The 20,818-nt window shown below is 35.1% G+C and overlaps 1 protein-coding gene across 2 annotated transcripts in view; it reads left to right on the forward strand.

The window, feature by feature from the left end:
- The window catches only part of LOC138694794 (tubulin alpha-1C chain-like), a 117,280-nt gene that overhangs the window by 23,054 nt on the left and 73,408 nt on the right, over window positions 1–20,818 (forward strand). The window contains exon 1 of one of the 2 annotated variants that reach the window (XM_069818866.1): window positions 7,685–7,835. The exons of the other annotated variant lie outside the window; for it this stretch is intronic. Within the exon in view, the coding sequence (XP_069674967.1) occupies window positions 7,803–7,835 (33 nt within the window). The 5' untranslated portion in view covers window positions 7,685–7,802. Of the gene's footprint in view, window positions 1–7,684; window positions 7,836–20,818 lie in introns of those variants that run through there. 2 annotated transcript variants of the gene reach the window in all.

Consider the following 20,818-nt stretch of genomic DNA (forward strand, 5'->3'; position numbering starts at 1 on the left):
TCCTGTAGTATATCCTTTAGTATCGTATCCTCTTCTGCTAACAACGCCATATCATAAGCAAATCTTATGCATAGTTAAGTTAAAATAGTATAATTATGGACTTAAACACTGCTAGGTATAAACATTACAGTATTATACAGAGTGATTAAGAAGGAACAGTAAATACTTTAGGGGGTGATAGTACGGACTATTCTAAATAAAATAGTTCATATAAGCATGTGCCCAGTTTTCGATTATGTATTTCGAACGCAGGAGCAGTACAAGTGGCGCTCTGGGCTACAGGACACCACTGTTTCGGTCGAGTAATACTAATATCACCCTGTATATTATTATCGTTATTATTGTAAATATAATCGTTATTCTAGTAACAAATAGACTGTGATTGACACTCACAACTTAACACTGTGTAAAAGTCATGGTTGTCAGTTTCAATCCTTTCTACAAATGGATATATATATATATATATATATATATATATATATATATATGAATGATCAATAAGATTGTTATTAACCACTTATACGTGCCCTGCTTGGTATACCTCAATATACTAGTGTAATTTTCCACCACCCCGACTTTAAGATAAAGAAATGAATAATTAAGTAATACTACTGAAGAAATGAATGGCTAGTACTCTTAATATTAAAATATTCCACTTTTATAAACGCTTAAGAAATGAAAGAGCTAGTTAATGACTTTGCTCAAACGAAACCAAGGCGTTACTCTTTGCTACATTATAGTAGTTCTTATCTGTTTTTAAAAGAAGTATTTTTTTTGTTAATCGAAATTAACATTTCTTTATAATTAAAATTGTTAATCATTTGTTCGTACTTACGTCATAATAACAGCAAGTGTAAGTAAATTAAATATAATAGGCCTATAAGAAATTTAAAACAAACTGGGCCTACGTGTGGAAACTGGAATTGGGATAAACTTGACCACAAAACAGAAAAATTAAACCTTTATATTAACTCTATTTGAGACTTAAAATAATAAAAAATACTTAAGTAATGGAGAAAAGTAATGAGCCTTAAAAAATATGTTCAGTGTATTTGACACGATTTAAAGTTCTTTTAATTGTCAAATTTACCCTAGTTCACACTGTGTAAAATAGTTTATTTCAGAGGAAATAGGGAGGAATTACGCCACACGATATACCCCATAAGGTCTTCCCTAAATAAATATTGCAGTCTGACACACGATCATCTCTTACGTGTCGAACCTCAACCGGAGTGTGATGTGTGCCATGTGTCACTTATGGTGGAACATATTTTATTACATTGTAGAAAATATGACCGTGTTCGGCGTCTATATGCAGTTCGGCCGACAATACATGACGCTCTTGATTTTAATTGTGTAAATGCAGTTCTGAGGTTTCTATCAAGTACAGAACTTGACAGGGTGATTTAAATGTTATTAGCCATTCTTGCTTACCCTTCAGACCCTTTACATCTGGAGAATAGGTATTTTTTGTTGCTTTTTGTTTGGTTTACTTAAACTTTACATTTCTGAACTTTTTACATCCGAAAATTTTCCAAAATGTTTCTTTTTTGTCACACGCTGTAACTTTTGTGGTCATATAGCGTGTTTAGGATTATTGGGCTTATAATTAGGCTTTCTACTATTGCTGAGTCCCTGTTTCTATTGTCGTGTGTTATAGATGGTTCGTGTTCATGTAACTTACTTGAGATCTTGATTAATGTTTATGATATTGGAGACTGCGAAGGTGATGAATCGTGGTATGTAAATTTCCAATTTAACATTTGCCTTTGTGGTTAAGGGAACCCATTAAAACCCCAGTTAAATTTGTCGGCCGCAGTATTTGAACCCGGGACCTCCCGAATGCAAGTCTCAAACATTATAGTCTGAGCCAATTCACTCCGTAGCCTAGTTTATATAGAATGTTGTTATATCTTTGCTCCTGTTGGTTTTATTTCATTATTTTATGTTTTCGTTTTAAATCTTGCTTATGGTCTAAAAATAGTCCTTTTTATAATAATACTACGAATTATTACTAACAGTTATATTACCGGTTGCTCTTTATGGTTGTGAAACTTGGACTCTCACTTTGAGAGAGGAACATAGGTTAAAGGTGTTTGAGAATAACGTTCTCAGGAAAATATTTGGGGCTAAGAGGGATGGAGTTACAGGAGAATGGAGAAAGTTACACTGCACGCATTGTATTCTTCACCTGACATAATTAGGAACATTAAATCCAGACGTTTGAGATGGGCAGGGCATGTAGCACGTATGGGCGAATCCAGAAATGCATATAGAGTGTTAGTTTGGAGGCCGGAGGAAAAAAGACCTTTGGGGAGGCCGAGACGTAGATGGGAAGATAATATTAAAATGGATTTAAGGGAGGTGGGATATGATGATAGAGAATGGATTAATCTTGCTCAGGATAGGGACCGATGGCGGGCTTATGTGAGGACGGCAATGAACCTCCGGGTTCCTTAAACGCCAGTAAGTAAGTACTACGTACGAATTATCTTCCTATGAATGAATTTTTATACTCCATTTTAATGTGACAACGTTTTTAGATCGTGTTAGCATTTTACTTATGCTATTGTTTGTGCTTTGTTTTTAAATAATTTTAAGTAAGGACACAAATATCCGTAGTTGCTGACGCTCCCTATTAAACATCACAATCACGATCTCCCCCCCCCCCCCCACCAAGCAAAAACTGAAATGACGCCTCTGCGTTCAGCCAAACATACAAAGTAAACTTCTCGTAAGTGAACGCAGTTCTGGGAAAGCCTCGTCTGATAATGATCTGTATAAATCAAATAACTTCACCGCGACACCTAAGTAATGCATTGATCTGTAGATAACTTATATTATTTCTAACCGTCCGCTATGTGGATAGGGCTTGCACTTCACAATCAAACGGTCCGAGGTTCGATTTTCGGCATGGGCAATGGAAGGAATTTTTGTTATGTTCGTCCTTTGTTTTGTGATTGTCCTGTGACGTTTCGGCGGTGACCCTGCATCGTTCCATCCCATGAGGAGGGAGGCCCGCATTTGCGAAATGCCTATTACCCCCTCTAATACCCACAGTGGTGCCTAAGTCGGATAAAAAGGAAAAGAAATACAGAAAGAAAGAAAGAATATTTTAAAAGAAAGAATGAAAGGAAGAAAAAAGAAGGAAAGAAAGAATGTTTTAAAAGAGAGAAAGAAAGGAAGAAAAAAAGAGAGAAAGAAAGGAAGAAAAAAGAAAGAAAGAATGTTTTAAAAGAGAAGAAGAAAGAAAGAAATAAAGTTTTAAAAGAGAAAAAGAAAGGAAGAAAAAAAAGAAAGGAAGAAAGAATGTTTTAAAAGAGAGAAAGAAGGGAAGAAAAAAGGTTTTAAAAGAGAGGAAGAAAGAAAGAAAGAAAGAAAGAATGTTTTAAAAGAGAGAAAGAAAGGAAGAAAAAAGAAAGAAATAAAGAATGTTTTAGAAAAGAGGAAGAAAGAAAGAAAGAAAGAAAGTTTTAAAAGAGAAAAAGAAAGGAAGAAAAAAGAAAGAAAGGAAGAAAGAATGTTTTTGAAAGAGAGAAAGAAGGGAAGAAAAAAGAAAGAAAGAATGTTTTAAAAGAGAGGAAGAAAGAAAGAAAGAAAGAAAGAAAGAAAGTTTTAAAAGAGAAAAAGAAGAAAAAAGAAGGAAAGAATGTTTTAAAAGAGAGAAAGAAGGGAAGAAAAAAGAAAGAATGTTTTAAAATAGAAAAAGAAAGGAAGAAAAAGAAAGAAAGAATGTTTTAAAAGAGAGGAAGAAAGAAAGAAAGAAGGAAAGAAAGAAAGAAAGTTTTAAAAGAGAAAAAGAAAGGAAGAAAAGAGAAAGAAAGAGTATTTTAAAAGAGAGGAAGAAAGAAAGAAAGAAAGAAAATGTTAAAAGAGAAAAAGAAAGGAAGGAAAAATAAAGAAAGAATGTTTTAAAAGAGAGAAAGAAAGGAAGAAAAAAGAATGTTTTAAAAGAGAGAAAGAAATGAAGGAAAAAAGAAAGAATGTTTTAAAAGAGAGAAAGAAAGGAAGAAAAAGAGAGAAAGAATGTTTTAAAAGAGAGAAAGAAAGGAAGAAAAAAGAAAGAAAGAAAGAAAGAAAATTTTAAAAGAGAAAAAGAAAGGAAGAAAAGAGAAAGAAAGAGTGTTTTAAAAGAGAGGAAGAAAGAAAGAAAGGAAGAAAGAAAGAAAGAAAGAAAGAAAATTTAAAAAAAAAAAAGAAAGGAAGGAAAAAGAAAGAAAGAATGTTTTAAAAGAGAGAAAGAAAGAAACAAAAAGAAAGAAAGAATATTTTAAAAGAGAGAAAGAAATGAAGAAAAAAAGAAAGAATGTTTTAAAAGAGAGAAAGAAAGGAAGAAAAAGAGAGAAAGAATGTTTTAAAAGAAAGAAAGAAAGGAAGGAAAAAGAAAGAAAGAAAGAAAGAAAGAAACAAAGAAAGAAAGATAGAAAGAAAGAAAGAAAGAAAGAAAGAAAGAAAGAAAGAAAGAAAGAAAGATCATCGCTGTGGAGTAACGATTAATCTGCCTGACCGTGAAAAGAGTATACTCGGTTTCAAATCTTGGTTGAGGCAAGTTCTCTGATTGAGGTTTTTCCCGGGATATTCCCTCAACCCATTAAGAGCAAATGCTGGTAATTTTCTGCGCCGGACCCTGGACTCATTTCACTGTCATTATCACCTTCATTTCACTCAGACGCTAGATAACCATAGAAGTTGATAAAGCGTTAACCAATTAAAAAGAAAGGAAGAAAGAAAGAATTATTAGTTCTATCTGTAGACTGGAACTTCAACCATATTGAATTACAGAGGATCCTAAAAATGGAATAGTCGTTCCTCCAAGGTTTAACAACTCTCTAATTTAAGACCTCTTGAAGTTGTTCAATTATATTTTGTTTATATCGATATTAGACGTGCATATACATACACAAAAACATATCCATCTTCCCATTCGTTGAAGAATTGCTAATGAGAAGCGGTCGTCGGCAGAACATCAACGTAGGCGACGTCATATGAAACGCAAGACGAGGGGTGGTAGAAAGCAGTAGTCTGGGGGGGAGGAGAAGACTGAACCTCGCCCATATAGTCTGAAAATAATTAACCGAACTATATGTCTTCCTATCCTTCTAATGTATTTGAAATTACTCATCAGCCTATACCGATGTTTTCATTAGTGAAGTGAAATCTGGTTCTCCATCATAAGTTGCAATTTGTAATTACTCAAATGAATGTTGGTCCGTCAATCGGAAGCGCGCTTTAGATTTAACGTGTTTCCTTTAAAAAAATGCTCACATATCTATGTCGAGCCGAACATTGAAATTAACCTAGCACAAAATGACCTAAGGAGTGGATATTTTCAATTGTGGAGACATTTAAATATATCTCATCCGCAATATGTGCAGTGAGTGCAGTAGTGAACTGACCCTGCATAACTAGGACGTAATCTGCCACTCGCCGCGTGAAGTGCCGACCGCTGCTCTAAAGTATGGTGGATAGAATTGAAGCGGATCATAAAGTATCGCTTCAAAGAGCGACGATCTCTCCGCTCTTGGCTATGGGGTTATCTGATATTCGCGTTACTTACTTATTTACTTACAAATGGCTTGTAAGGAACCCGCAGGTTCATTGCCGCCCTCACATAAGCCCGCCATCGGTCCCTATCCTGTGCAAGATTAATCCAGTCTCTATCATCATATCCCACCTTCCTCAAATCCATTTTAATATTATCTTCCTATCTACGTCTCGGCCTCCCGAAAGGTCTTTTATCCTCCGGTCTCCCAACTAACAATCTATATGCATTTCTGGATTCGCCCATACGTGCTATATGCCCTGCTCATCTCAAACGTCTGGATTTAATGTTCCTAACTATGTCAGGTGAAGAATACAATGCGTGCAGTTCTGCGTTGTGTAACTTTCTCCATTCTCCTGTAACTTCATCCCTCTTAGCCCCAAATATTTTCCTAAGAACCTTATTTTCAAAGACCCTTAATCTCTGTTTCTCTCTCAAATTGAGAGTCCAAGTTTCACAACCATTCTGATATTCGCGTTACATTAAAAAATATGAAAATGATCCAACCAGGTAATCATCACCTTCATCGGGATTCGAATCCACGTCCAGGCTCAGCTTGGAATCACGAGCCCTACTAAAGGCTGGTTCACAATAAACCGAGAATGGAAACGAGAACGGGAACGGAAATAATGTTAAAATAAATGCATTTAAATACGAGCATTCACAATAGTTAGTTGTGAATGCTCACATTTAAATACATTTATTTTAACAATATTTCCGTTCTCGTTTTCGTTGTTGTTTCCGTTTCCGGTTTATTGTGAACCAGCCTTTACTTACGAGTAGTAGCTACTACGATACCGATCTGTGAATGTACAGTAGAACTTGGTTATAGCGACCTCGTTTTGTGCGACACCTCGCCTATAACGTCAAATATTCTGTGGTTCCAACTAATTCCCCATAAGACATATGCTTTCCTACCTTGCTTAATACGACAAACGCATATGCATCTACCTCGCATATAACGTCGTTTTCAACCTCAGTTTGGAATACAATTTTCTACGAACCAAAGTATTTTGCTGAAATCTGGCAAATCCTCTACTGTTCCCTTCTATCACAGACCTCTGGAATGCAGGCAGATGCCCCATCCCATTGTAACCTGCCCGAATTCATGCGGTATTAATGGTACCTGCATGCGGTCAGTTTCGACAGGAAGTTTTCACTAAGTGCACGCATTTTAACGCAGTATGGCCACTAAAAGAAGTGAGTGACACTTTAGAAGCCATTAGAATTGTGAACATTTCTATGAAGCTAGAGGAGGGAGCAGTGAAATTGCAACTGAAATAATGAACATAGAATGTAATTTAGAAAGTGTATATTGGGCAAGTAGGAGACAACAGAGTAAAGTGACTGATTACTTCACTCCTCAGTAAATAAGTTTGGTGAGTAATGAACAAACTATTATTATTATTATTATTATTATTATTATTATTATTACTACTACTATTTCTTACCAATGTTCTTTCATGTTGTTTTATGATCTAGATATTAATGTAATAACTATGTAAGCAAATGTATTTAATTAGAATTAGAGTCTGGCTGGGCGGAAGAGAAGGCCTACTGGCCTTAGCTCTGCCAGATTAAATAAATAAATTATTATTATTAACAAACTGTTTTAATACAGAATACTGTATTTATAATTGTACATGTATTTTATTGTGTTCATGGTATGCTTAAAAGTGAATACATAAATCTAAAATAAGCCTAATTATGTTTATTATATTTCATTTTCCACCTCACTAGACTGATAATATGAATCTCGATTACTACGACACTCGTTTATAACAACATAATTTTCAAGGTCCCTTGGATGTCGTTATAACCAAGTTCTACTGTACTAGCAGTTTCTGTTGCTCATTATACGAAATATAGACAAAGTAGTATGTCAAGACTATGTCAAACTGGGTTAAAAAAAGTTTGAGATGGTCAGTTAATTTCAAGTACGTACTTGTACATATTAATTAGGCTTAAGGCCAGTGGATGGTTATCTAATATTCATACTCAAATTACGACCTGCTACAAGAACGAAAAATCGATGTTCCCACATTGTTCCAAAAAGTTGAGTTAAATATTCTGAGGGTGGGATCTACGTAGGGGCTGGCGAGGAGATGTGCATGTTACCGGTCTTGTAAGACGGCCGTGCGGGACATGCAAAGCGGACGCCGAGCGCGTCAGTCGACCCGGGATCTGCTCCGCGAGCGCATGTTGTTATAGCAACTGTGCGGTAATTCGCGCTCCGCCCCCACAGCAGTTGCAAGTTGTCATGGAGAACGGCACGAAAATCGCGGGCCGATCGGTGAGTGAGTGCCTGACTTACCCATTTCATTTATTACCGCAGGAGTCTGAATCCTCTGGCGTTTCTGCAGCTGATCTCACTTCCTCCTTGATTTGAATACTGACACGAATAGCGAAATCTTCTTCTTAGTCTCTGCTTCGCTTTTTAGACTTGCAGCTTGTTACTTTAACATTTTATAAGCCTTTCGTTTTATTATGTTTTAAATCTTTTTAAGATATTTTCGGCAAATGTCACCTTTCCTTTCTTTTTACGTTCAGTATCCATTTCGTCATAGCTCAATAATTAGTGTTGTTTCTGGTCTTTAATTTTATATTCACAGTTAAGAATAGTTAGAACTGAAATTTTCAATTTCCATATTTTTAAGCGATGTTTTTTTTTCCCCCTGTATACGCCTACTCACAAAGTTAACATGTGCTATCATAACAAATTTTAACTTAATATGTCACACGGGTTTTTATTTATTCTGTCATGTTTATTCTGTTCGGTAGAGATTTATATTTTTGTGAATTACCGGTATGTATAATCTGTGTAATCAGAATCTTAAATTTTAATTCAGAAAAAATAGGTACTGTATGTTTGGTGAACAATGTAAAATTGTATGTCATTTTCAAGCCTTTCTATGAAAACGGAATTGTCCCCGAACACGAGCTTTGTTCTTTCGGGATACTTTCATGTAGCGTTTTTTTATGTATAGATATATTATTATTAAATAAATCTAAATGTTATTGTTCTTTTGTATCGTCACATAATATATAATGCTTCTTGCTTTACAACTTTTACTTTCATGAAGTGAAATTTTGTCAGTAGTTACTACAAACTTAAGCACTTAAGAATTGCTCTGGATTTTCTTATGTGATTTATTTGTAGCAAAATTAACATACAATTCTTAAATCTTTCTATCTTTTTTCAATCTGAACGTATTAAATATTCACCAGAATATCGACGGCCCAGTTCAAAAGGAAAACAACTCAAAATTTAAAGTTTTGATAAACCTGCATTTTAAATCTTTATATTGCTGTGAAAAATCGAAGTATTGTTGAAATTACTGCACATTCTGTTTTTAAGTTTAAAATTAGTGTGTGCTAATTAGATTTTTCACAGCAACAAGAAGCTTTGAAATTCATGTTTCTCGAAACTTTAAATTTTATGTTGTTTCCCCGTGTGAACTGGGCCTTCGATATAATTACCACTAAAACTCACAACAAATTCAATTGTTCACACATTTATGAGTGTATCTCGAACATTTCAAGGTGATATGACAAAATTTGTGACGCAAGAAGCATTTTATACATACGGAAATATAAAAAAAAAAACAAACAAACAAAATGAAAAGTGAGAAAATTGCACGCAAACGTAACCTTATAATAGCCCTGCGCTGTATGTTATCCCTCACGGGCTTTAAAAATGGCCGCAGGACAAAAGTCATTATATTTTATTAAAGAAAAAAAATTGGCGTAGGCCTATTTTTAGCATAAAAGTGAAAAATTACTAATTTTGACGAAAATGTCGAAATGTCAGCTGTAGGCCTATCAATTTCCGCAGTGTTTTCTTTCCTTGATCGAAAGAGAGATTGCGATATTACGAGAGACGGGGGGGGCGGATGTTCAGTATGAATGAAGAATGAGTGTCACGTAGGTAACGCATACTTTCTCATTAGACGCTTTACACGTTTCATGATACTTCAGTGACTGGTAATATCGTTTGTAGTTTATTTTGTATTACCCAAATGATACAAATTAATTAAGGGTGGTGAGGGCGAAATTTTTGTTTTCTATATTTTTCAAGCTACGTTCTTGAATTTTTTTGTGCAAATAATTACGATGCAATAGACAGTGATGTGGTGAAGTTTCATTTCTGTGAGTCAATTAGTTTCTGATATATTAACAAAAATATTTTTCAAAATTTGCGTAGGCCTATTCCAAAATGAAAATATGTTCGCTCAAATTTTCAGTAAAATGTTTAATTTTTTTTTTTGTAAGACCCGAGCATATTTATAAAAATATCACGCATTAGTCTTCCTATATCTTTACTACACAAGGGGGAAACATTTTTATAACCACTGCATACCTAAAAATTGAAATTTTCCATTGCCACTAAAAATATTTCATGTTTTATTTTTAAAAAAATATTCATTTAATAATAAATTCTATGCGTTATTTTGTTAACTACAGTGTATACAACATGCAGTAAAAATTTCAAGTTCCCAGTATGAAAATTGTAGGAGCCTTTACATTTCGAACCTCACGAAATGTGCAAAAAAAAGTGTGAGAAAACAGCTTGTAAATCTTGCGTGAAATTGAAGTTCAAAGGTGCAGTCATTTATATATTGCGTAATTTTTATGCTTTCGAGCACCGCAGAGCATTGAAACTTGCTCAACATTTAAATAAGAGATTGCTGATTCAGTTTTTACAAGAAAACCAAAATAATTTGATATGCATTCACAAGAAGAAGATGATTTCTTCTTTTTCTGAATTGTACACAAAAAAAAAATCCTTAAATTTACTAAAATCGTCCAAATAATGAGATGAACTTTTTCATGACCTTTACGCGTTTGATAAAAATTCAGTGCCTTTGTTTTGTTGCGAATGGTATTCTAGTTTACAGTCTATTTTCTTCAGCAGTTATTCAAACTATATCCATAATTTATTGTGCCCAAATGTAAAAAAGAGAGGTTCATAATTTTTCTTTTATTGATTTCATATAGAAGAAATTATTCAGAATTTCAAAAGTAGCCTAAGACGTTTGTTTGTTTTACGAATTGTATGACTTAAGTAAGTTCAATAATAATAATAATAATAATAATAATAATAATAATAATAATAATAATAATAATAATAGAATAACTTTTTTTATTTATACTGGAAAATTTAAAGCCATAAGGCCTTCTCTTTCACTCAACCAGAGGATGAAAATGAAATACGTAATAATGATGTACAATGTTAAACAGCAAAATACATTGTCCTACTCAGTTCAAAAAGTTTCCGGAATATATATTTTTTTCGCTGAAATGGATAATATTATGTGATATATTACTGTATTTGGTATTTCCATCATTCATGACGTCACTTCCGCAGAAGTTTCATGTTCATAGTCGTTGTTGTGTGGTAACTGGCTGTTGTTTGTGTGATATTCGTTCGTAGTATTTTAGAATGTGGGATACAGAGCAGCGTGCAAATATCACATTTGATGTGTTTTTTTTTTGCACAAATCTCCTTCAGAGACATCAAGAATGCTTGAAGAAGCTTGTGATGAAGCCGCAATGAAAAAAAACGCATGTCTGTGCTTGGAATAAAGTTTTTTCTGAAGGTCGACCACTGGTCATCATTGACACCCATACGGCCTTCATTCCAAATAGTGTCCATTGTAAACTTACATAAAGTAGCCATTCTGATAATCCAGTGATTTCGAATATTTTTCTTTTTACAAATATCTATATTTAAAAATGTTACAAACGTTAAAACCATGTATACTAAATGAATGCACTGATTTTATAATTGAGCCGGTTAGAATCAAAGGCGTGTAAGTGCACTTACGTTATTATCCATAAAATTTGATTAAAAATTACTAAGCATTCGTAAATTCCGTGAAGTTTTAATTTTAAATGTTAATGTGTGATGTGGCTAAAAGATATATCCCTTACCATTGAAATTTTAAATGCTTTAGTTTACCCTGGATGCACTTAAATCATTTTTTTTAGAAATGTCACTTACACCCCTTTTCTTCTAACCGCCTCAAAATAAAGCCTAAACTCAAACCCTAACATCCCCACGTAAAACATGTATAATATTTAAAATTTATTGTATTGACATAACTAAAAATGTAATATGAGTTAAATAATCCATTGTACAATATTCCTACTAGGCACTGCTGTAAAAAGTATACCTACTTCAATCTCATTTCCAACATCAGCAGAAAATTGTAAATTCCAGTACTGTTTATTATTATCTGTACTTAGTTGTAAACTTTAACCCTAACATAGTTATGTAAAATAGGGTTTGTAATCTGTAAAAATAAAAAATGAAGTGTTTGAAATTAATTGATAAGTATTCTTAAGTTTTAAGTTTATTATTACAAGAAAAACTTACATACATTAACAAAGATTTTACAATACTAGAATATTCTTGAAAGTTCGAAATTAATTAACAATCTCATATTCAAATGCATTACAAATTATTGTATAAATACAATTATAACTGGGTCACACTCGAAAAAGCAAAATGTTTGATGTCGGGTGTGACCAATACTGAAAACTGGATAGAAGATAATAATAATAATAATAATAATAATAATAATAATAATAATAATAATAATAATAATAATCATCATCATCATCATCATCATCATCAGTCCACACCTGTGGAGTAACGGTCAGCGCGTCTGGCTGCGAAACCAGGTGGCCCGGGTTCGAATCCCGGTCGGGGCAAGTTACCTGGTTGAGGTTTTTTCCGGGGTTTTTCCTCAACCCAATAAGAGCAAATGCTGGGTAACTTTCGGTGCTGGACCCCGGACTCATTTCACCGGCATTATCACCTTCATATCATTCTGACGCTAAATAACCTAGATGTTGATACAGCGTCGTAAAATAACCCAATAAAAAATCATCATCATCATAACTGTAATTAAAATGTTAAATGTAATCACACATAAAATTTAAAAAGAATAAGAAAGAAAAAACAAAAAAAAAAAAAAAACAAACGAACAAACGTTACATGTATATTAACATACGAAGTTAAGAATACAACTTTGTTAAAAGTGACAAAAAATAAAGGATAAGAATTTACAAGATTATAATTTTAAAAACAGTTCAAGCACTTGTTTTTTTAATAATGTATTGTTTAATAATTTTAGTTTAGGATTCCTCTTTATAAAATCATTATATAATCTTGGACCATAATTAGAACTGTGCCTTAGGCTTGCTTCAGTCTTACATTTTGGTTCAATGAGGGGGAGCGAAATATTGTATCTTCTTGTGTTGTGGCCATGATCGGATGATATAAATTTAGTTTGATATTTATGGTACTAATTCAAATTAGTATACATATAAATTTGCTTGATATTCAAAACATTAAATTCTTTATATAGAGGTGAGTTGGATAATCAAGTTTAACCTGAAACCTGAATGAGTATAGGGAACTCAAACAAAATTCGTTTCTTTAATTATTGAAATATTATGAAACATTTTTGTCCGTATAGCTTCATTTTACTTACACAATGAAAATGTATTCGTGTTTCACTTATTAAACTCTTATCAAATTTAGTAAATGTTTTCGAAAGAGAAGTGAGATTCACAGGGAACTTGGAATATCAGCTATGAAAAGTAATAAATAATATTAATAAAAGAACATAAAATTTAATTACAATCATCACCTGTTTAATTCCGAGAGATAAACTTTTATTCTGTTTTCATTACACAAAAACAAATACGATTGTGATTGTACAATGAAGGAAGTCAATTCTGCCGCATTCGACTTGTTTACGTTTGCACTTAGTGTTCCATGATTTTGCACGCTACTAGTGCAGCTACAGCTACAATTTTATTGTCTATCCTATTAACACAACCATTAGCCAAGAGAGTTAATGGGTATAGTCTCGTGACTGAATGAACTTCTTTTGCAAGAGGATGGGAATAGAGGCAACTGTTCACTCCATTTTGTACTATTCGAAGCTCTCCAAAATGAATGAATGTGTAAGATTGCAAGGCGCCAAATCTATAGCAGCATTTTCCCGTGTAAATGAATGGCACATCATCCACGAGCAGGGCTACACCTGAGTGAGTGTTTGTTTTACACTGATCTATCGTATTAGAAGGTAGTTGTAACATTACACTACATTTGATTTAGAGCAAAAATGTAGATAAGTACTATATGCACACTTCATCCCCCTATTATTTATTCGCTCGTTTTCATACTCTCTCTCGCTATCATAATATTAATACTCAATCACAACGCGATAACACGCTAGAAATTCCACTTCATACATCATCTCTGTATTCCTCATCTTTCACTGTTGCTACCTCTTGTCACTGGAACTCTCTGCCGCCTGAAGTCAAGGGCTGCCGAACATTGAAATCTTTCAAATCCAAATTAGAAAATTATCTTAGGATGAGTTGCCAAACTAACTTACTATTATGACAAGTGTTGTATTGCATGTTACCACGTATTCACGTTTTTTTGTTCTAGTGATATTTAACTTATTTTATATTTTTGTTTTCATATTTTCCGATAATGGTATATCTGTAATGTGATAAGTTGAGCTATACATAATCATAATTTTCCTTACTGTGTGTACTTAAAAATATTGTATTCATTGTATGCTTTGTACTGCACTATTTTATTACGACTATTAGTATTTTTATTATTACTATTCTCATTTTTATCATTATCATTATTATTATCATCAATAATTTTCTTATTTTTTTATACTTTGTATTTCTCATGTATTTTGACCTGCTGTTCACATTTTATTATGCTTTCTCCTTTTTATTATGTTATATATCATGTCTGATTTCTACTTACTTGTTATTTACATTTTATTATTATTATTATTATTATTATTATTATTATTATTATTATTATTATCTTATTCAGTTTTGTGTGTAAAATTGTAGTGTACTTTGTAAATTTGTAGTGTTTTTGTAACGCAGTTTTACTCCTGGTTGAGTGTTAGAGAGGGCCGTATAGCCTTAACTCTGCCAGGTTAAATAAATCATTATTATTATTATTATTATTATTATTATTATTATTATTATTATTATTATTATTATTATTATTATTATATGTCAGAATTTTTTACTTGATTATTTAACGACGCTGAATCAACTACTGTGTTATTTAGCGTCGATGGAATTTATGGCGAGATGAGGTCGAGGATCGCCATAGATTACCTGACATCCGTCTTATGGTTAGGGAAAACCTAAAAAACAAAACAGAATCAGGTAATCAGCCCAAATGGGAATCGAACCCACGCACGAACGCAACCCCGGATCACCAGGCAAACGCGCTACGCTTATGCTTGTCAGAGATAAAATAATGTAACGTAGAAAAAATGTAAAAGAAGCTCGGAAGTACCAATAAAAATGAAGTGAACGTAATCTGAGGAAGGCAGATTAGCGTTTACGTCGGAAATTATTAAATTATAAACCGCAAGAAACAAGAAATTTAACAAAATTTATAGCGATAAAATCGTCACATTTTGTAGTCCCAGAACGCGCACTGGTGTTAGACATCCAAGAGGATGAAGAAGAGAATATACACATATTTTATGTCAGAGACACGAGTTAAAACTCCTGCAAATCAAGTAGAACCTGTAGTGGAAGAAGGAGAGCTATTTTCGGTGCTGTCCCGCTTATTCTGCCATTATTGCACCAACAGATAGAGAGAGAAGCTCAAAATGTTCAAACTCTGTGTTACGTGCAATTAAAAGTTTTAACATTTAACACGTTGAGATTGAAGACAGGAACTTAAAGCACCTCGTTCGGTCAGATGAGTTGTCCTGCAGTTTTTTCAGTAACATCACACGCAAGCGCATCACGACAATTTTACATTCACATTGACCCTATTTTAAATAAGTTAAAAGTTACCTAAATGAGTTTTAACGAGAGTGGGGGAAGGGTAGTTTGACTTTGAGCTGAATCGTCGTTATGAACCTCACTGCTGATGGCATGAAATATAAACGAGAATCATTACGTAGTATGTCTGGTTGCGTCACTCGATCTAAATGGGAAACCTTGAATTGATTGTCCGAAGGATCGATTAAATATGTTGACCATAGGTAGGCCTACTTATTTTTTAATGAGTGCATCCTATTTTTCTGGAAGAGCACCACTAACCTTGAAACATTTATTGTTTTATTAATTTCACTTTCGAAAAAGAAACAAATGTTATAAAATACTGTGTATCAGAATCGAAGACAAAGTCGGCCAACTACATTCAGTAATTCAGTCATACTCAAATTGAATTTGAGTTTGAGTCATTCGTGTCAGTCTTCGTTTGAACCAGTCACGAGTATCAGTCTTAACCTCAGTCAATCAGGAGTCTGCCTGAGCCAGTCTCAAGTCTCATTCTGAGTCTGAAGCAGTCTTGAGTTTTATTATAAGTTTGTGCTAGTCTTGAATCTCATCCTGTCTGACCCAGTCTCGAGTCTCAGTCCGAGTCTGAGCCAACCTTGAGTCTCATTCTGAGTCTGAGTCAGTCTCGAGTCTGTCTGTCTAAGCCTGTCTTGAGTCTCAGTCTGAGTCTGAGCCAGTCTCAGGTTCAGCCTGAGTCAGAGTCAGTCTGGAGTCTCAGTCTGAGCTAGTCTCGAGTGTCATTTGTCAGTTTGAGACTCAGCCATTACCTAGTCTGAGTTTGAGTCAGTCTTGAGTCTCCGCATGAGTCTGAGCCAATCTCGAGTCTCAACCTTAGTTTGAGCTAGTTTCAGTCTAAGTTTGAGATCCAGTTCCGAGTTTCATTCTGAGAGTGAGCCATTACCGAATATAAATCCGAACGTAAGCCAGTCTCGAGTTTAAGTTTCAGTCAGAGTTATTCTTGAGTCTTGAGTCTGAGACAATCTCCAGTCCTAGTGTGAGCCAGTCTCTAGTCGGAGTGTGAGCCAGTCTCCAGTCCGAATTTGAGCCAGTCTCGAGTCCGAATGTGAACCAGTCTCGATTCAGTGTCGAGTCCGAGTGTGAGGTAGTCTCGAGTCCGAATGTGAGCCAGTCTCAGTCCTAGTGCGAGCCAGTCTCGACTCAGTTTCGAGTCCGAGTGTGAGGTAGTCTCCAGTCCGAATGTGAGCCAGTCTCGAATCCGAGTGCGAGCCAGTCTCGATTCAGTTTCGAGTCCGAGTGTGAGCCAGTCTCCAGTCCGAGTGTAAGGTAGTCTCGAGTCCGAATGTGAGCCAGTCTCGAGTCCGAGTGCGAGCCAATCTCGATTCAGTTTCGAGTCCGAGTGTGAGCAGTCTCCAGTCCGAGTGTAAGGTAGTCTCGAGTCCGAATGTGAGCCAGTCTCGAGTCCGAGTGCGAGCCAATCTCGATTCAGTTTCGAGTCCGAGTGTAGCCAGTCTCCAGTCCGAGTGTAAGGTAGTCTCGAGTCCGAATGTGAGCCAGTCTCGATTCAGTCTCGAGTCCTAGTGTGTGCTCCTGAATAGATGGAAAAACTATTTTGAACAACTACTAAATGTAGCCTACATAGGCCAAATAGAAATGATCCGGACAAAATTCAAATACAAACTGCTGAGCCGTTTATACCCAAACCTACACTCTCCGAAGTCGAAATTTCGATGGAAAATCTGAAAAAGTACAAGTCTCCAGGTATCGATCAAATTCAAACAGAATTAATAAAATAAGGTGGAAGCGAAATTTATAAACTTATACTTGGTATTTGGGAAAAGGAAATTGTGCCAGAATAATGGAAGGAGTCCATAATTGTACCTATCTTTGAAAAGGGAAACAAGACTAACTATAGTAACTTTCGAGGAATATCACTTTTGTTGACGTCCTACAAAATTTTGTCCAATATTCTTTTCAGAAGATTAACTCCGTAAGTAGATGAAATTATTGGGGATTATCAGTGTGGTTTTAGGCGTAATACAGTAGATCGACAATTGATCACCTTTTTTATATTCGACAGATATTGGAGAAAAAAAGGGAGTATAAGAGTACAGTACATCAGTTATTCATAGATTTCAAAAAGGCATATGACTCGGTTAAGAGAGAAGTTTTATATAATATTCTTATTGAGTTTGGTATTCCCAAGAAACTAGTTCGATTAATTAAAATGTGTCTTAGTGAAACTTACAGCAGAGTCCGTATAGGCCAGTTCTTATCTGATGCTCTTCCAATTCACTGCGGGCTAAAGCAAGGAGATGCACTATCACCTTTACTTTTTAACTTCGCTCTAGATCATGCTACTAGGAAAGTTCAGGATACCAGAGGGGATTTGAAATTGAATGGGTTATATCAGCTTCTTGTCTATTCGAATGACGTGAATATGATAGGAGAAAATCCACAAACGATTAGGGAAAACACGGAAATGTTACTTGAAGCAAGTAAAGAGATAGGTTTGAAAGTAAATCCCGAAAAGAAAGAGTGTATGATTATGTCTCGTGATCAGAATATTGTACGAAATGGAAATATAAAAATTCGAAATTTATCCTTTGAAGAGATTGAAAAATTCAAATATCTTGGAGCAACAGTAACAAATATAAATGACACTCGGGAGGAAATTAAACGCAGAGAAAATATGAGAAATGCGTGTTATTATTCGGTTGAAGCCTTTTGTCATCTAGTCTTCTCTCAAAAAAGCTGAAAGTTAGAATTTATAAAACAGTTATATTACCGGTTTCTTCTGTATGATTGTGAAACTTGGAGTCTCACATTGAGAGAAGAGCAAAGATTAAGAGTGTTTGAAAATAATTAGGAACATTAAATCCAGACGTTTGAGACGGGCAGAGCATGTAGCACGTATGGGCGAATCTATTAATGCATATAGAGTGTTAGTTGGGAGGCCGAGACGTAGTGGGAGGATAATATTGAAATAGATTTGAGGGAGGTGGGATATGATAGTAGAGACTGGATTATTCTTGCTGAGGATAGGGACCGATGGCGGGCTTATGTGAGGGCGACAATGAACCTCCGGATTCCTTAAAAGCCATTTGTAAGTACCTAAGTAAGTAAATCTCGTACCTGTGTCGATGGACGTTTCCGGAACTAACCGCACTCCATTACGACATTACGTTGTCATAGAAACACACTGTTATCGCCCTCATCACAAAAGTGCACTCGTGTGTCAAATTACTAAAAGTGCATATGCTGCCCTATTTCACGGAACATCAATGTTTTGGATTTTAGTTCTCCATGCTTACACCACGGCCTGTTCGCGAATTTTTTAAACTGTTCTTGTATAACCAGGTATTTGAATTGAACACAAGTAAGATGATGTGTAAATATAATTGTCTCAGTGTATTGTAATTCACGAATAGGCCTTATAATCAATACATGAATGGTTTTTGGTTGTTTCAGCAGCACTGCAGTAACGTCGACGTAAAAATCACTACCGCCGCATGCACTCCCGCCCTGTTCCTGGTCGGATCTCAAATGCGCTGTAAAGTGCACTTAACCTTGGCCTCAGATAGCAATATCGTAGTGTAGTCTATATATACTCGTATTTCAAGTTAGTGCTGAGGAAACCCCTTATTAAGTCGTTTTATTCAAGATTCCAACTGAAGCAATCTTGAACCGCTGAGGATTTGGATTGTCACGCAAGGAGAAATACGCATGTGACTAATCGCACACTTGTTACTTGCTGCTCGTTAAACAAAAGAGAGCAAATGAAGCTAGAAAGTTCTCTTACACGACAGTCACGAAGTGTTCTAAAGTCGTCGTCACACACCACCGTCATCATTATCATCATGAAATAGGATCTTTAGGAAAGTACTCATTTTATGCAAATGAACTTTTAGAGAATCTCAAAGCAGACATACATGACTTTGGGAAAAAATGAGTTAATCTCACAGGGATTTTACTCTAGTATACTCGCGTAGCCCTTCAGCCTCCCATGTAGGCGGTCCGGGTTTATTAAGTTTGACATTTTTCATGGAAAAATCCATAGTACCACTTTCAGCGCACAAGATCACAGTTATTATCAGTTGATTGTAGGATGAAAACACAGCTTATTTTGTATAATTTCCTAAATTTGATCAATAAGGATGATTTATGTTCCCCCTTGAAGGGTATACACCATTTTAAATTATTTAATAGCCTACACAAACACAACTGTTACATGAACTGCTCTTTAGTTTTATTCTCTTTAGTTCTAATCAACAATAACAATAATCCAGGTTGCCAGGCGACGTTAGAAAACAAAATATGCGAAAAGAAATGAATGAGGTGTATGAACAATTGAATGCTCTTTTATATTTAAGTATAAAATATAGGGGTGCCATTTGAAATTTCAAAGTGGAAGAGGCTGGGGGTGGAGGGTGAAATTTAAAACTAAATTAAGCCTGGTTTTAGACTTCCTCCTCAATATCTAAATTGACGTATTTCTTGTTTAAATTGAATTCCATTTAAATAATTAGTTATTTACACTGGGACGTTTTGAAATGAAAGCCCTATATAATATATAAGAATTCATTACGTATATCTATGTCAAGGTTGAAATTGATGACTTTTACAAGATTCAATATTGCTTTATTTTTGAAGCGAGAATTTAGCGGACAGAATACATGCGTACTTTCATATTGGTTATTTCACGACGCTGTAATAAATGCGAGGTTATTTAGTGTCGATGGAATTAGTGGAGATGGTACCCGGCGAACCATGTATTGTGGGACCCAATCACCACGGCTTGGCGCGTCCTCAGGTTGCGGAGAGAGGAGACGGCCTCTGGATATGGAGGGTAGCTGCGAATATATTGTATAAGCAGTCATGGACAGCAGATAAGGGGTTGTCCTCCAGCTTGGGGGTTGGACGAAGGGCTAACAACCCATCACCGTAAAAAAAACAGCTTGTTACGAATTCCTACAATAAGAATCCAGACGTTTGAGAAGGGCAGGGCATGTAGCACGTATGGTCGAATCCAGAAATGCATATAGAGTGTTAGTTGGGAGACCGTAGGGGAAAAAGACCTTTGGGGAGACCGAGATCTAGATAGAAGGATAATATTAAAATGGATTTGAGGGAGGTGGGATATAATGATAGAGAGTGGATTAATCTTGCACAGGATAGGGACCGATGGCGAGCTTATGTGAGGGCGGCAATGAACCTGCGGGTTCCTTAATAGTCATTTGTAAGTAAGTAAGTAAGGTACCTGGCGAGAATATGTCGAGAATTCTCCGTGGGATTACCTGTCATTCGCCTTATATTTGAGAAATCTTCGCGAAAAGTGTTTAAGCACTTAATACTACCATGTTACAGCTCCTAGTTAGGACTTATGGGTCTTTCTTTTAGCTGTTGAGTGATAGCTGACCATAGCTGAAAACTTTAATGAAGTTCTAGCTTTGATGT

This window comes from Periplaneta americana, chromosome 2 (assembly GCF_040183065.1).
Source record: "Periplaneta americana isolate PAMFEO1 chromosome 2, P.americana_PAMFEO1_priV1, whole genome shotgun sequence".
In the NCBI taxonomy this organism is placed as follows: Eukaryota; Metazoa; Arthropoda; class Insecta; order Blattodea; family Blattidae; genus Periplaneta; species Periplaneta americana.